General features: G+C 38.9%; 1 protein-coding gene across 13 annotated transcripts in view; it reads left to right on the top strand.

The window, feature by feature from the left end:
* Positions 1–3,001, top strand: part of OSBPL6 (oxysterol binding protein like 6) — a 205,715-nt gene extending 202,714 nt beyond the window's left edge. For all 13 annotated transcript variants that reach the window (XM_074399417.1, XM_039470018.2, XM_074399415.1 and 10 more), the window contains 2 exons: positions 1,697–1,819; positions 2,830–3,001. In XM_074399417.1, coding sequence (XP_074255518.1) covers positions 1,697–1,819; positions 2,830–2,938 — 232 coding nt within the window. In that variant the 3' untranslated portion in view covers positions 2,939–3,001. The remainder of the gene's footprint in view (positions 1–1,696; positions 1,820–2,829) is intronic.
* The last annotated feature ends 15,569 nt before the right edge of the window (positions 3,002–18,570 follow it).

Here is an 18,570-nt window from a genome sequence, read left to right as displayed (position 1 = left end):
TATTATGGCATGGGGCTTTAGAGGTTACTGTGACTTATTTTCACTACCATCATGTATTTTCATTCAATCCTTTCTTCATTCCCTTATTCACAATAAGCAATATTTGAGTTTCTATGCTAAGTAAAGCAGTATTCATAGAATGACCATAACAGATCAGCACATGGTTCCCCATAAAAGGTAACAGAGATGTTTTTAACAGAAAGTTCCTCTCCTCCTAAAACGTACCAAAGTTCTGCAAATTCGTGAATTCTTTCTTAAATACAGAATCACTCCTCACCCAGTGTTTTTGTCCTTTTTCTTCTATAACTCTAACATGGAGTATCTTTTAAACTGTAGACTAGTAGGATAAGTTACAGGGGCACCGAGAAACGCTTCGAATGCAGGTCTGCAATTTGCCCAATGTGGTTTCGGTCTCACAGAGTATGAGATATACTCAAAATACAGTACCTTTAATACCTTCTAATTCTTAGTATTTTTTTTTTTTTATTTTTTTTTTTTTGAGACTGAGTCTCACTCTGTCGCCCAGGCTGGAGTGCAGTGGCCCAATCTCGGCTCACTGCAGCCTCCACCTCCTTGGTTCAAGCAATTCTCCTGCCTCTGCCTCCCGAGTAATTGGGATTACAGGCATGTGCCACTACACCCAGCTAATTTTTTTGTATTTTTAGTAGAGATGGGGTATCACCATGTTTGCCCAGGTGGCCTCAAACTCCTGACCTGAGGTGATCCACCCGCCTTGGCCTCCCATAGGGCTGGAATTACAGATGTGAGCCATGGCGCCCAGCCAGTTTTTTATTCTTCTATAGTTCTGAACTCATGATGTCCATTCCTGTGGAATTCATTTTACTTTTTCCAAAAATTGTATATGCCATACAAATTTAACTCAATATCAATTTTCTGTTTCCCATATATTTATGGCTTTATCTGCCATCTGCCAAAATGCTCTCAGTTTTGAATGTTCTGCTATTTCTCTTATATTCTCCCCTCTCTCTCTAGAACATGCTGTCTCACTATTTGACATTCACATTTATTAATAAACTTTCTGTACAATGTATACCACATTATATTCCTGTTCTTTGTTATCATTTTGAAATGTAAGCATTTGTGAATCACTATTCCATCTGCTTTTTCTTCTCAATTCTATTTCTTTTCTGAATTTCATTTACTAGTCATTTTCCATTCTGTGGCCTTTTTATGATTTTCCCCATTACCTTTTCTTTTCACATCAGTTTTACCCTCTCCAGTAAAACAGGAAAGCTCCTTCCCTCTCAATCTGTTCTCAGAATAGATAGAGAATAGCCAGTTATCATCCTCCATTCTATGGCCTTTTAGCAAAACCTTTCTGTTAATATAGAAAGGGAACATGGCTATGAATTCATGCTCTTCTCACCCTGGACTCTGCAGTCGTCCTGAAAATCTCAAGTTGTAGAACCCCAGACAGCACAGAAAAGTCTTCAAGGTCAGACCACCCACCTTTCACTGATACTGCTGATTATAATAATTCAGTTCATGTACCTAGAAAGTATGTAAATTGATGGACAGAGGTAGCGTGGCCTGGGGCAAAGGTGAGGCGACATTGCCAGAGTGTTACTGTGTGGTATTTTATGTTCATAGCAATTAGAAAGCAATTTTGTGCAAATGAGTTTTTTTCCCCAGAAAAGATGATAATATATTCAAATATCAATTGCTTTCTGCTTAGGTTTTTGGAAGAAGGAAATTTAGAAGCTGCAGCATCAGAAAAGCAAAGAGTAGAGGAACTCCAGAGATCTCGGAGACGATATATGGAAGAAAATAATCTTGAACATATACCAAAATTTTTTAAGTAAGTCAGTTAACTCCCATAGCAAGTTCATGTTTTGCAAATGGTTGCCACAGGCAATGAGAAGCTCCAGGTACATGAAAAGCAAATGGGTAAATGGATTTTGGCAACTTTCTTTTGGCAGTGAAAATATTGAATCAGATTTTGCACTTAGGAGAAGTTAGTAACTATGGAAAGAATTTTTTTCTACAGCTCTTCTCTTTTCATGGGCAGCAGAAAAGAGTGAGGATACCACCCAGAAGGCTCTTTGTCCTTCAGCTGCACTCTTTAGAATGGTGGAAACTGGTTCCCACTCCTTTAGCCACAGACTGAACCAGACCCCACGGCCCACAAGATCATCCTGGCTTTATTAGGATTTTATTTTATTTCTATCACACAAAGCTTGTGTGCGTTTAGATTTGGTCTCTCTGTGGTATGATAGTAGGTGATTATTGCAGGATTATTTTCAGGATTATGTGTACATCACACAGATTAATCTGAGGTTTCCGAATCCATCTGTTGCCCTCCAGAACCAGGACAAAAAGCTCGGGGTAACCTTATCTCCTTTAGACTTGTCATCTCATGACTGCCCTGGGGTAGAAATGCAGCCTTGCCCTTCAGATGTCTAAAGTGTGCTCCTTGGACATGGGCCCTGCATGGGCTCCTAGAGCTACTAATATTGCATACTTTTAGTGAAGGAGAAATTATTCTCGTGGGCCCGGGGTTTCAAGCTCATAGTTACATTATTTGTATATGCTTAGTTGGGGCTACTTTCTACACTTGCCAGTAGGTAATTTGTTCCTGCCCTCCAGTTCCTCCTCCCGCTGGCCCTGCCTACTTCCATTTCACACATTTAACAAGAATGACTTCATTTCTGGTCAAAAATAGTCACATCATCAGTCGTTAGCAGATAAGACACTAACTGGCTCATAAAACACTGCTTATATGTCCATGTCTAATCTATAGGAGAGGGTCCTATTATAGGGTTACCTTGATGTGATTTGTGACTAATGTTGATGTTTGTATTTTCACAGAAAAGTTATTGATGCCAATCAAAGAGAAGCCTGGGTTTCTAACGACACCTATTGGGAGCTTCGAAAGGACCCTGGGTTTAGCAAAGTAGACAGCCCTGTTCTTTGGTAGACTGGGAATGTAGAGCTAGCCAACATATCACACTCTGAATGAATAAATAACTATGCACAATTATGTTTCTTATAGCTACGTGTGGTTTCTGGGTCAACTGAAAACCTACCATTTGCTTTTCTATTCATCTTTATAATGGACTTTCAGAAGTGCATTAGACAAGGCCCCTAGCCACTTTCGGATCCTTTCTGTTTTGCTGCAACCATATTCCTTAAAAAAAAAAACAAAAAACAAAAACAAAAAAAATCCATACCCTCCTTGGAGAGCAGAATATAAAATCCAAAGTCTGAAGAGTTTGTACAGAAAAACAAATGGTAACTGGTGCTTAAAGCTGATCAAGAGAGTTAACGACAACATAGAAACCACGTGGTGTTCCGCTGTCTGGAAGCACCATCCGCTGTCGCAGGACTCCTGGGTCACAGCAGTAGGTCAGTGCAGACTTCAAGTGTGTCTGTTTGATGTGGTGTGATTGTGCTGGCCTTGTCGAAAAGATGTGATGATGCTTCTCAGAACCTGTTCCATCTGTATGCCATTGTTCATGCCTTAAGAAATGCAAAGATGTACAATAAATCATTTTTTAAATGTGTGCCCATAGGTTTATGTGAAGAACAGATTTTTTGAATCATGGCATGATTCACTTTCTCAATCAGAACAATTATGAGACTAACTTAAATGGATTTTTTAAAAGTGAACAACATGTGCTTTACTTTGATAAGTCAGTTGCTATATCGTATGTCTGAAGGGCAAGGAGGAAAAGGCGTGTTAAGTAATCTCTGTATTCACGTTGCTCGTTAATTTCCTGTCCTGCGTCCAGATAATAAACCATCCCTCTTCCACCTAACCTCACAGTGTGCCCTATTATTTGAAAAAAATCTGTCTTTGATTTGGACATTTGTCATCCATGTTAAAACCTTAAAAGGAAATAACAAAAAGCATATGGAATTCCTGTGTGGGCTTAGTAGTCCTATAAATGTAACTGTTATTGAGTGAAGCACCATGTCATCCACATCTGAATCCCATGGCCACCCCACTGGTACTCGTCGAATTCCACTGAGAACAGAAGCGAGAATGCTAGTAGCTTATTTGCATTGTTTAAATGAATTCTATGCAAAATCATATTTCAAATTTTCATCAAGTGATTCTGTATGGTACATGACTACATATTATTTACCTTGCTATTGGCAGAGATATGAAACTTAAGCCAAGGAATTTATCCAACCCAAAGCAAGGAAGCAGAAGTGTGTTTTGCATACTTCAGGATTTGTGTTTCCTCCACTAATGTACAGAGGCTTTCGCAGGAAACTTGCATCAGTATTCCTAAGTTTTTGCACGTAGATGACTATATAAATGCCTGTATTTTTTTTTTAATCTCCTCAGAGATTTTCCTAGGGAATTATAAAATTACATATATTTTATTCTTAGTTAGATGTTTATTCTTAGATCTTGCCATCAGAACTTAAGTGTTATTTAAAACTCTGATACAGTTATGGACACTTTACATTTTATTACGAGGTGTTGATTTTAGTGTCATTTCACCTCAGCAAAGCATTCCTAATAATGGCTAATACACCATCAAATGAAAAACTGCTGATGAGAGCGTAAGGGAAAACTCTGAAGTTTCCACTAGATGGAGCAATATTTTAGTTATCTAAAATTACTCCCTGGCATCTGAGTTTTTATATGTATGTGTACAGTTTGCATTAGCTTAGAATGGAATTTCATTCTCAGGTAAATTCTCAAATCCATCGCCAGATCTAAGCATTCTGCCTCAACAATACCCTCTCTATTCCTTTCATTCCCATTTTAAATCCATAGGTGGCTTGCCTTTTGGTAGTAAAATCTTTTCCTTGGTATTGATTCTTTTTCTGCTCACTCATCTTGATGTTCTTTTATCTGCATCTGGAGATACATGCCTTTAATTTTAATTAGAATCCTATTAACTTCTGCATGGAAGTCTGTTCTCTTATGGTTGGTAAAGTTTTAAATACTATTTAAAGTGGTTCTGGTCTGTACTTACTAGCACTTCCCTGAACAGTCTCAAAATAGCCTAAACACAAGAAAAGAATCTTGCAAGTAAAGGTTTTACAAGCAGAGATGTGGGAAAGGGAGACATCAGCTGACCATCAGATGTGGAATCAGTCAGGCAGCTGGAAGAGGATCCAGAACCCATCAGGGAAGCCACGACTGTACCTAGCAATTTGGATTCTAATTACAAAAAGAAAAAATAGTAGAAAGGATCTTTACCAGGCAGTAAGGTCATGGTACAAATCAGGTGAGTGAATGTTGGTCAGAACTAGCCTGACACTCTGATGAGGACTTCAAGATGAGAATGAGAAAAATGTCAAATTAATTAAAATCACATTTGATAATATCCACATTTCGAATCTCGTTTGGGATTCAGATATTCTGAATTATTCCAATTCAAGTGTTCAGTTAAGTTTTCGATACTATTCCTATAATATCCCAATTCACTAATAATCATATTTCCTGTGGAATACTGATTGGTGTGATGGCGTCATCCCCTTTTCTTTTTTTACTTTTTAATTGACATGGTGGTTTTAAAACCATGAGACTTACCCTATCAGAATTTTTATCTATGTAGAATTTGGGCTTTCAAGACTAAATAGCAAAGGGGTAGAATATTAGATCATTCTCTTAATAAGACCTGATTTAGTCCTTAGGATGTTATACAGACCTTTTTATTTCAGGCCTACTTTCTTGTTTTCTCCTAAAAGGGTCTAAGATAGGGGAGGACGTAGTATGCCTGTGTACTTCTCCCATGGTTTATTCGTAAGCTGCTTCATCTCATTGGAGATGGTCATTAAGGACAGTAGTAACAAGTGATGATGATTCTGAGGAGTTAGCTAGACTGAGGAGATCAGTGGCACACACCAGCACTGGCAGAGTCTGACCAGAAGCTCATCAAATTCCATGTGCTGCCACCCAGAGTGCAGACTTACTTTCCAGTTTTGCTGTTACTTTATTGTTTTTCTTAAATGAAGTCATTCTTTTTCATGGATTATTTTAAAAATACCTACCCCATAATTTTCAGGTAGTTGTAAAGATAACTTTTAATGGTACATATCATTTAAGATAACTTTTAATGGTACATATCAACTATATGTGAAGAAAAAAATGCAATTATCTGGGCAAGAAAAATCAAGGGATTTTCAATATTGTTGTCAATTTTCTAAATCTTTTCCTCTAGATTATTCTGACCTTAGGCCTTTCAGCAACCCCACTAATCAATTATTAGATCCTGCCCCAAGGAGTAGTGGCGTGGGGGCTGGATTTAGGGAGGAAAACCTGATTAAATTGTTTTGCTTAGTACTGGTTCCAGCTGTAGCTGGAGAAGAGTTTATAGTCATAAAGTACCTTTTTGTTATTATCTTGTGGATTTTAATTATCCATTTTGTCTGATCTTGTTCTGTGTCATCCTAGATAATGAGGTGTTTGCAGGAGCAGAGCTCTGCACACACCGGGGGATGTAATAAATGTTTGCACTTGGCCCAGTATATTATGAATGTGGCACAGTAAATAAAGTTTATGTACAAAATATTAGTTTATTTCTATGGGAGCTGTTATGTTCAGGATATATAAAATGTATCTAATTAAACAATTATGAATATATTTTGGGCTCTAGAAATGTTCTTTTGGGGAAAGATGGAAAGAAACATATAAATGGAGCTAAGATTAAAATGTTTGGGGATTTTTTTGCCCCCAAAAGCTTCCCAGTTATTTAGAAATACTGCTATCCAAACTAAGATTCGATCCTCTAAGTCCTAATCAGATTTCTTTTATAAAATTATACGTTTAAACTATACATTGCATTAATCATTCTGTTAAACTAAACCTTTGTTTAATACATAATTGTAAGAGCATAAATTTGTTATTAAACTGGAAGACCTGTTTTGCAACCTTTGCTTTTAAAGAAGATGGCAAATTGTCCAAGAAAGATTTAGCTTTAATTCTTCCAAAATGAGATCTGAAGAAGAATGAGGCGTTTAAAAATTGCTGGGATAAACCAACATGTCCAAAATCTCAAGCAAATGAGATTTCACGATTAAGGCAGCTTACAGTTAACAAGAATGGAAAAGAACTTCCTGTCATGTGCATCCCTTTTGTTTTCCAAAACAACGTCTGATTTGGTTCATTTTCCCCAACCATACTCCTAACATAGTGAAACGCATAGATACACATGTATGTTCTTTTGCACTATGTCATTGTAAAATTTACAGTATTTATGGACAGTTTCAGAGACATTCAATGTTGGAAACCAGTTAGCCTCCTGTTGAATACTATTAATTTTTCATGAAGTACATATTACTATACTACCACGTAAATACATTTTATCAGTTACTTTGGTACCTCCAAATTGGTAGGGGAAAAATACATAAGACAAAAATGTTCTTATTTTCTGCAAATTTTTTTCTAGTCATTTCTTCCTCCCAAATAGAAATGAAGGCAAGCGTAGAAAGAGGAATAAAGCTTTCATAAAGCATCACCTTATTTGTGTTCTACCTGTTTCTTCTAAAACTTTTCATTTATAAGGTAAGCAATTGAACTTCTTAATACTGTTAACAAGAGAATATGCTAAAACTATTACTTCTTTTATCTTAGGCACCCTTAATTATTCTCATCTGTTTAGTTTTTTAATAAAATGGTTACAAGAACTTTTCTGTCATTTAAAGTTCTTTTTTTGTTAATTTTATGGATATTGCTGTACATTTTTTTTTTTTTTTTTTTTTTTTTTTTTTGAGACAGAGTCTTGGTCTGTCACCCAGGCTGGAGTGCAATGGCCCAGTCTCGGCCCACTGCAGCCTCTTCCTCCCAGATTCAAGAGATTGTTGTGCCTCAGCCTCTCGAGTAGCTGGGATTACAGCCGTGTGCCACCACACCCGGCTAATTTTTGTGTTTTAGATAGAGATGGGTGTTTCACCATGTTGGCCAGGCTGGTCTTGAACTCCTGACCTCAAGTGTTCCACCTGCCTCGGCCTTCCAAAGTGCTGGGATTACAGGTGTGAGCCACCACGTCCAGTTTCAAGTTCTTTTTAAAGCTTGATTAAGATATAACTGGCGTATAATACACTTTACATATTTGAACTGTACTTGATACATTGTGACATATGTATACACCCTTGACAAAATAGTGAACATATCTATCACTCCCAGAAAGTTTCCCCTGCCCTTTTGTAATTCTTCTCCATCCTCCATCCTGAGGTAACCATTGGTCTGCTTTTGTTACCTTTTTTTTGCTGGAGCGCAATGGCGCGATCTCGGCTCACTGCAACCTCCGCCTCCTGGGTTCAGGCAATTCTCCTGCCTCAGCCTCCTGAGTAGCTGGGATTACAGGCACGCGCCACCATGCCCAGCTAATTTTTTGTATTTTTAGTAGAGACGGGGTTTCACCATGTTGACCAGGATGGTCTCGATTTCTTGACCGTGTGATCCACCCGCCTCGGCCTCCCAAAGTGCTGGGATTACAGGCTTGAGCCACCATGTCCGGCCTGCTTTTGTTAACTTTTAAAAGTCAGCATATTTTCTTACATTTATTGCATATGGGATTTTTCTAGAAGGCGATGTGCATATGCACCCTCCCATTCCATCACCCCTGTGTCCACCATCAAGTAGTAACATGTAAGAGAAAGCATCCTATTAAGTCCTAGTTCTGGTAGCCTAGTAAAAATTTTAGATTTTCCCCCAAAAATGAAAAAAAAATTATTAAAAAATTTAGATTTGAAATGCTTAGAAAACAATAATCTCTTTTTCGTATCCAAATGGCCAAATAAATTAATAGATTAATTTCCAATGGCCAAATAAATTAATAGATTAATGCTTTAGGAGTCCAAAATAATGGTAACACATTGTGTGGTGTGACACCACTTGGTGGTGACACTCAGGAAACCTGGGAAGTGTTTTTCTCTGGTGCGTCATGAAAGACTCTGACAAAGGCATGAGGATCCAGAATGACTGCTCTCGAAATGTTATTTTGATGATGATGATCAAGGGAAATAGCCTATCCTGATTGATTTATCATCCCCCCTTCCCCCCCACCTGAAACCCACTTTTGTCACAAACATTGGAAACTCCCAGTGCTCAAGAATACTGCTTTTCCATTTCTCCTAATGTCCTCACTCCCCATCTGGAAACAAAGTTGCTAAACCTAGTTTTGAAAAAGCAAACGAAATGGAAGTGTCCAGTGAACCTACTGGCAGCTGTGCACGTGGAAAGATTATTCCTTATATCCTGAGCCTAAAGGCCTTATTCCTTATATCCAAGGCCTAAACATTTGCTCAAAAGTAGAAAACTTTCCAGACAAGATTACATACAGAATGATTAACATGAACTGCTAATGAAGAAACAAGGCAAGAATGAATACAGGAGAAATGGAATCTGGCAGGGGGAAAAGTAGGTTCTCTGGGACAGGGATCTTGCTTCTTGGGGGCATATGGATGTATCCCAGGTGTGAAATCATCTTGGATGTTTGTTTACAAGCTGATTCCTCTCTAAGTCCACAGATCTAGGGTGTGGACCAAGAATCCTCATTGTAACAAGCACCTTCTGCCCCCAGGGCATTTTAAGGTAGATAGGGAACTAAGATGAGAATGTGTCAGCTAAATACTCCTTCATTTATCCCTGGGCCTCAGCCTTTTTTTTTTTTTTTTTCATATGACACTCGGTAGGAAAGTCTAGTTCAAGAACAGGAAACTGAGCTGGGCGTGGTGGTGCACACCTGCAGTCCCAGCTACTCAGGAGGCTGAGGTGGGAGGATGGCTTGAGTCTGAAGTCCATGCCACAGTGAGCTATGATTGCAACACTGCCCTCAGCCTGGATGACAGAGCAAGTTCCTGTCTCAAAAAAAAAGTAAAAAATATATTTTAAAAGGAACCTGAAACTAATTAGAGATCAGTGACCTGTGACTTGCTTTGCCGCTTTGTCCTTTGTCACTTTCTTAACTTCCGTCCTAATGCCAGCACTGTAATATGGAGATCAAAAGTGGAGAGGACAGAACTCTGAAACCTAAAAGGCAAGATTTGTACTAAGCCGGAGAATATAAAAATACATTCCTGGAGGCATTCTAACCAGCCAGATAACCAGAAGTTTACTCTTCAAAGCCAAGAATCAGTACCCCAACCCGTCCCAATCACCAGCCTTCCATTCCCTCTTAGGCTTTGTCTATGTCTATAAGGGGAGTTTTTCGATTGACTGATGAGGTTCTGGCTGGTAGGGAAGCCTGCAGGGAAATTCTGTGGCAAAGCACACTCTTGATCACCTATTTGACAATTTCTTAATAAGGTCTAGCAGGACATTCTTAATCCAGGTCAGTTCTTCCCTGAAAATGATGTATTTTTAAAATTTCTGCTTGAAAAAAAAAACTCCACTGTGAAATTACTCTGCTTATAATAGACGATATGAAGACAGTAGTCATGTACTGTTCGTTTGCATATGGTCATTTTGAGATAGAAAAATTAAATTTTATTAGGAATAGAATTTCAAGCAACTTTCTACAGAAACACAGCTTGTGGTTAAATTTCCTAATGAAAGAGGAACTATTCACTGAAAAATTTGTCTAATCTGTGCCACCTCAAAATAAGAATTGTGCCTCTTCAATGAATGTTGTATATGAGAATGTTACATTTGTACGAGCACAGGAAACTCAATAAATTTTAAATAAATTATGTAAAGAGATTTTTTTGTGTGTGTACAGTGTGTCCTGATGACTTTTCTACATTACTAATTTTATAAAAATTACTAAATTTGCTAAATATTTTTATCTGTTTGAAGCAAGAGACTTCAAATAGGATATAAAGATTGAGTACTTATATCTGACTATATTTCCAGGTCTTCTTCATGTGTTTTCAAGTCGATTATGTTTTCAAATCAAATACTAAAACACAGATTATTTTCCTGAATTTTGAACTGAATTCTCCTGAATATTAAAAGACTTAAGATCCTGCCTTCGAGTTTAGTTAAAAAGTGGCAATAGGCCAGACACAGTGGCTCACTCCTGTAACCCCAGCACTTAGGGAGGCTGGGGAGGGCAGATCATCTGAGGTCAGGAGTTTTGAGTCCAGCCTGGCCAACATGGCAAAACTCTATTAAAAATGCAAAAATTAGCTGGGCATTGTGGCACATGCCTGTAATCCCAGCTATTTGGGAGGCTGAGGCAGGAGAATCACTTGAACCCAGGAGGCAGAGGTTGCAGAGTCAAGATTGCGCCACTGCACTCCAGCCTGGGAAACAGAGCAAGACTTTATCTCAAATAATAATAATGATAAATAAATAAAGACAGAGTTGGCTTCGGTTTTCCATGTTTCTAAATTATGGGAGAAAAGCTGTAGGTGATGAAGTCTGCAGGAAACTCAATCACTCAGATGAGAGTTTCTTCCATCTTGGTCTCTTAGGAAAGTTCTAGAGATTTGTTCACATTCATTCAATAGTTCTCCCTTTGGGAAGTGAGATTTCACGGGGGGTATTTTTTTTTTTTTTTTTTTTTTTTTTTTTTTTTTTTTTTGAGACAGAGTTTCACTTTTGTTACTCAGGCTGGAGTGCAATGGCAACCTCCGCCTCCTGAGTTCAGGCACTTCTCCTGCCTCAGCCTCCTGAGTAGCTGGGATTACAGGCATGCATCACCATGCCCAGCTAATTTTTTGTATTTTTAGTAGAGACAGGGTTTCACCATGTTGACCAGGTTGGTCTCGATCTCTTGACCTCGTGATCCACCTGCCTCGGCCTCCCAAAATGCTGGGATTACAGGCTTGAGCCATCGTGCCCAGCCTTCACAGTGGGTATTTTCTATCTGTCAGTGGTGAAAACACTTTCAAGAAAACAATGACAGTGTGTTTAGTTTGTAGTCTGTACATATATTATAAGTAGATGATTTATCAGCCTTAATCTCCAAGTCTCCAGTTTCTTCAAAAGAAGTAGAGGAAGAAATATTTTCAGAATGTCAAAACAACTTACAGAGCACATGGACACAGGAGGGGAACATCTCACACCGGGGCCTGTTGTGGGGTGGAGGGCTAGGGGATGGGAGAGCAGGGGGTGAGGGAATTGGGGAAGCATAACATTAGATGAAATACCTAATGTAGATGACGGTGGGATGGATGCAGCAAACCACCATGGCATGTGTATACCTATGTAACAAACCTGCACGAACTGCCCATGTACCCCTATTTTATTATACTTTAAAATTATTAAAGTATAATAATTTTAAAAAGTAAGGCCGGGCGCGGTGGCTCACGCCTGTAATCCCAGCACTTTGGGAGGCCGAGGCGGGTGGATCACGAGGTCAAGAGATCGAGACCATCCTGGTCAACATGGTGAAACCCCGTCTCTACTAAAAATACAAAAAATTAGCTGGGCATGGTGGCGCGTGCCTGTAATCCCAGCTACTCAGGAGGCTGAGGCAGGAGAATTGCCTGAACCCAGGAAGCGGAGGTTGCGTTGAGCCGAGATCGTGCCATTGCACTCCAGCCTGGGCAACAAGAGTGAAACTCCGTCTCAAAAAAAAAAAAAAAAAGTAAAAAAAAAAATTGCCAACTGTTTGGTTAACTGGAATCCCAAAATCCGTTTTTTCTAAAACAAATATTGGTAGTCAAATTATTTCATTCCTGCTGGAATGTGATAAACTCACATGTTTTGGGGCCTTTCAACAGCCTGGCCCCACTGTCGTGCATTTATAAATGTGAGGACCTTGTAATATCACGGCCTAGGGATAAGTTCCTAGGGCTCTATTGAGGAGAAACTTTGATGTGGCTGGCAAAAACACACAAAGAAGTCAGTCTCTTTTGTGTCCTTTTCTGTGTATGCACCAGAGGTTCTCAGCTTAGAGGGAAGGGAGAGATGGCAAGAGAAAAAGATTGAGAAAATGCAACACCTGACCAAGAAATGCCCCCACCCTCTTGGCCATATGTACTTAAGTAACTGGGAAGCAAATTGAAAATAGAGAGACATAATAGATGAAACTTTCATTTGCATAATTTGTGATTATACAATCACAATTACCATAAGTCAGTTTTCCTGCCCAATTATAAAATCATGCCAGAGAATTAATCTCTTATAAAAGTGCATATAGTCCCAGTTACAGTAAACTATTGCTGGTTGTAGGTAGTGGTTTCTTGGTTTAGTTTTAGCTTGCTAAGTACAGAATTGGAGAATACAATGGGATAAACACAACAGAATATGTGACAACGGTTCATTGGCTCAGAGAGAAAGACATCAGATGACAAGGGCTGACCAAGGAAGAATGTGGGTTGGCCTGAGTCAGAACTGTGAGGCCTGTCTGACAACCGCTTGGCCAGGCAGCTGTGCAATATGGACAGCCGTCTGCTTGAAGGCCAGCCTGCTTTACAGCACAGGTTCTGCTAACAGGGCTGTTCTCTCTTTAAAACAATGGGTTTGATGGGTTGGGACAGAGTGAAAACTATAAAAATAAATCTCTACTAGGAAGCTCTCAAGTCTCTTAAGGAGGTCATCCATATAACAAGTACTCTAAAGTATAAATAATGAAAGCTCATCATTTCCTAATTACTCCTAAAATTGTCCATCATTTTTAAAGTTTACCAAGAGTAAACTTCCCAAATGTAACAGCTTAGTACTTTACCCTTCAAATTCAGATTTATAAAATTTTAGAAGAGAAATACAAGCATGAAAACTTTTCTTTCAAAGGAAATCGAACCACCTTACATTCAACCCTTCTCTTCCTTAAGATTCTCCCCCAAAATACATAATTTTTGACTTCATTCTCTCAGAATTTTCTATATGTTTGCATAATACTTTTTGGTTACTATTTTTTAAGCTGTTCATCTTCCCTAATTGCTTTTTTTTTTTTTCTTCTGAGACAGAGTCTCATTCTGTTGCCCACGCCAGAGTGCAGTGGCATGATCTCAGCTCACTGCTGCCTCCCATCTCCTGGTTTCACGCAATTCTCCTGCCTCAGCCTCCCGAGCAGCTGGGAGTACAGGCATGTTCCACCATGCCCAGCTAATTTTTGTATTTTTTAGTAGAGACAGACTTTTACCATGTTGGCCAGGTTAGTCTCCAACTCCTGACCTCAAGTTATCCACCTGCCTCGGCCTCCCAAAATGCTAATTGCACCCAGCTACTAATTTCATTTTAAATCTTCTCAATAAATCATTTCCTATTCTGCCTTTTTTCCCATGGAGAATAAAATACCTTCATATTTATGTAATGAATATACTCCCTATGGAAATGTCCAGTCATTTCATGAGATCTCTGCAGGTTAATTCTCTAAAGTATTCCAAAGGCATTTTTCCTTATATACAGAATAAAGGGAAGTGATGAAAAAAGTCTCTTCATTAATCTCTGCAATTCTGGGGGAATGATTTCATTCAACTAACACTGGTTAGTTTTCCATGATCCTTTTAAATATTATCACTGTGTCCCTGACATAGGTTTCCACCAGACTTCAGAGTTTGTACATTTACTTCTAAGTGACACCTGGATAGGCAGGCACCTAACTAGGTGTCTACATGACATTTATCCTTACTCAATTACACCAGGAGGGTTGTGGGGCTGAGAGCTCTCCCAGGATGGCTTTTGCAGTCAATAATGTTAAGGTTCATAGTGTCAGTCCTGAGACATCAAAGTCATTTTCTAAACTCCTCACAGTTTTACCAAACATGGATAATGATATTTGAGCAGAACATTCTAAACTGTCTATTTTATTCAGTGAAAAAGATGTTCTCCACAGACAATCTAGCTGAATTGGTAAGAGTGAGAAAATGCTAAACACTTGAAAGCTAAGTGTTGAAAATACTGAGGCTAGAATTATGGTAGAACACTTTCAGTGATTCATTTAGATGCTTTATTTTTAATTTGTTAGCAACTGGGACAAATCTTTAACAATCCATGTGGACATTATTATTTGAACTTTAAATTTGGCAAATTCTACAGGAGCCAAAATCTGAACCTAGGCCTGTCTATCTTCAAAGTGCGCTCTCACATAATTCTGCCTCCTCAATAGATTTGGGGAGCCATAAAGGAAAATTCTTCCATAATTTTCCTAGCTGATGGGGGAAATTTGAAAAACTTCTAACTCATGAATGATATTAGTAATTTTAAAGATATACTGGACTCCACTTTTATAAGTTACAATTATGCTCAAAACCCAAGTCTACAGTGTATTCATTTCCTGTTGGCGCTGTAACAAATTCCCAGTAGCTTAAAACAGCAGACCAATGGAACAGAACAGAGGCCTCAGAAACAAACGCCACACAACTACAACCATCTGATCTTTGACAAGACAAACAAAAACACACAATGGAGAAAGGAGTCCCTATTTAACAAATAGCGTTGGGAAAACTGGCTACCCATATGCAGAGACTGGATCCCTTCCTTACACCTTGTACAAAAATTAACTCTAGATGGATTAAAGATTAAACACGAGGCCTAACACCATAAAAACTTTAGAAGAAAGCCTAGGCATGAATATCATTCAGGACATAGGCATGGGCAAAGACTTTATGACTAAAACACCAAAAGCAATGACATAAATTACTACAGACTGGGTAATTTAGAAAAAACAGAAATTTATTTCTTTACAGTTCTAGGGAAGTCCAAGGTTACAGGGACACCATCTGGCATGGGCTGTCTTGCTGTGCCATTCCCTGAGTCTTGAGTTTACAGAGTGAATAATCTATAAGACCCAACTCTCATCCTATTAAAAACTTCTTATAGTGTAATTTCCACAAGTTTTTTTATTGCTAATAGAGCCTCTATCCCTTTACTTCCTCTCCTATTATCCGAGCTTGCTATATGAAAGGGGATGCTAAGCCCACTCCCCAGGAAGATGGTGAGATGGGGAGAAACATCCTGTGCACTACTCAGTGAATGGGTTCTCCATACATGTAAGCTACTTCCCCAGTTAGGCACTTTTAAAACTATAGCTACTCTTTTGAGCCACCAGAGAGTTATTGAGTGCTCTAAGTGCTCATTTTATAAAATTAGTTTACTGGATACAAACCAGTTAATGCAACTCTGACTACCCAATCACACTCTCAGAGATCAGCTTTAATCTATAATTATGCAGCTGTCCTTAACTACTGATGTGTTAATCGGCCCATTCAGCAAGATATAGGCCACTTTAAAGAATAGAACTTACAGATTTAATTCTGATTCATAATTTTCTTCACATTTGAGAGTTAGAGCCACTTCATTATTTCAATGTAAAAATGATAGGCAGTGCCACCTAACAATACTCATTATAAGTAGTCTTCCTTTAGGGGGTCGCAAACTCAGATGACTATGGAATGCAATTAGTAAGCAAAATTGAGTGAAACGGCCCAGATTTGAGAGTGATGAAGATTGGGATGAGTGAGAAGAATGCAGCCTGAGTTGCTATATGTCAATATTCCAGATCTGTAGTGAAATCAACCAATTTTCTAATGTTTGCATTTTAATTTTTTAAATGTTTGCTATTTAAATGGTGCATAAAAATTTCTAATTTCTAAAAGTGAAGGATAAATGAAACACATCGGTATCAATCAGCATAGGCTGAACAAACAACTCTAAAATCCTAGTGGTTTAACACAACAAAAGTTTGTTTTCTACTTGTGCTGCATGTCCAACACAGGTCAGCAGGAGGACATACCTCATTATGGTCACTCAGGAATCAGGCAGAAGAAGGTTGTTCTTGACATGTGCTTCAACCCACGATGGAGATGTAGCAAATCAGGTCCTGAAGTGACATACATCAATCCAATAGCCACACTCACTTCAAAGGCACTCTATTTCATTTCATTGCCATTTGGAAATTCCAGAGGAAACCCAACCAAAAAGCAGAATCAACTGGAGGAGATGGGTCTTCCAGCCTCAGGAGAACTGGTTGGGCATAGAACTTGTCCAAGATGCTTCATGATTTGGGTCCAGGTAATGTCTTGAATGTAACAGAATTGAGATACTAAGAAAAAACAGCGGAGAGAGATCCAAGAAGGCTGATCACTAGCAGCTAGGGATTGTAGTTCCCAGTAAAAGCGCAGAGAACAAGAGGATGCCACACTTTCAGACGAATAATCACGGACCAGGAGATTCCCAGCGGAGGAGCCCTACACATCACCAGCGTGACTCTTGTGGCCAGCATGGCTGTTTTGCCAGCGCCTCAGTGCAGCGGTTCTTGGTGCAGAGTAAACGGGACTGGGTCCCCTTTTGGCCTACGTTTGGAGCTCCGGGAAGGCAGAGTTGCCTATTCAGCTGATTGAAGGATGGACTCAAGAAGGAAGCCAAACCGGAGATTCCCAGGCAGAAAAGCACCATCAATCTTAACGTTGCTGTTTTAGCTGGCACAATGGGTTGCTCAGATTCCAGCACTGGAAATCAACAAGTTGGACATCCACTCAGAAGCCTAATTAGAAAGTCGGTAATTATAAAGATCACAGATGGATAAATTCATAACGAAGGGAAGAAACCAGCCTAAAAAGGCTGAGAATACCCAAAATCAGAATACCTCTCCCTCTACAGGGAATCACAGTTCCTCATCAGCAACGGAACAAGGCCTGATGGAGAACGAGTGTGTTCCATTAACAGAAGTAGGCTTCAAAAGGTGGATGATAAGAAACTTCTGTGAGTTAAAAGAACTTGTTCTAACCTAATGCAAAGAAACTAAGAACTTTGAAAAAAGGTTTGATGAAATGCTAACGAGAATAGACAATTTAGAGAAGAATATAAGTGAATTAATGGAGCTGAAAAACACAAAACGAGAACTTTGCGAAGTATGCACAAGTTTTAACAACTGAATTGATCAAGCAGAAGAAAGGATATGAGAGGTCAAAGACCAACTTAATGAAAAAAAACGAGAAGACAAGATTAGAGAAAAAAGGATAAAAAGTCTCCAAGAAATACGGGACTATGCGAAAAGGCCTAATCTACGTTTGATAGGTGTACGTGAATGTGACGAAGAGAATGAACCCAAGCTGGAAAATACTCTTCAGGATATTATTCAGGAAAACTTTCCCAACCTAGCAAGGCAGGACAGTATTCAACTCCAGGTAATACAGAGAACACCACAAAGATATTCCTCAAGAAGACCAACCTCAAGGCACATAATCGTCAGATTCACCAGGGTTGAAATGAAGGAGAAAATACTAAGGGCAGCCAGAGAGAAAGGTCAGGTTACCCACAAAGGGAAGCCTATCAGACTCACAGCAGATCTCTCAGCAGAAACCCTCCAAGACAGAAGAGAGTGGGGACCAATATTCAACATCCAGCCAAACTAAGCTTCACAGCGAAGGAAAAATAAAATGTTTTGTGAACAAGTAAGTACTCAGAGATTTCATCACCACCAGGCCTGCTTTACAAGAGCTTCTGAAAGAAGCACTACACATAGAAAGGAACAACCAGTATCAGCCTTTCCAAAAATATACCAAAAAGTAAAGAGTATCAACATAATGAGGAATTTATATCAACTAATGGGCAAAATAGCCAGCTAACATCAAATGCCACTATTAAACTCACATATATTATTATTAATCCTAAATTTAAATCAACTAAATCTCCCAATCAAAAGACACAGTCAAAACCCATCGGTATGCTGCATCCAGACCCATCTCACATGCAAGGATACACGAAGACTCAAAGGGATGGAGAAAGATTTACAAACCAAATGGAGAGCA

Source organism: Saimiri boliviensis, chromosome 5 (genome assembly GCF_048565385.1).
Source record: "Saimiri boliviensis isolate mSaiBol1 chromosome 5, mSaiBol1.pri, whole genome shotgun sequence".
In the NCBI taxonomy this organism is placed as follows: domain Eukaryota; kingdom Metazoa; phylum Chordata; class Mammalia; order Primates; family Cebidae; genus Saimiri; species Saimiri boliviensis.
Note: the sequence above shows the minus strand (reverse complement) of the source record. Positions and strands in the feature narration are given on the sequence as shown.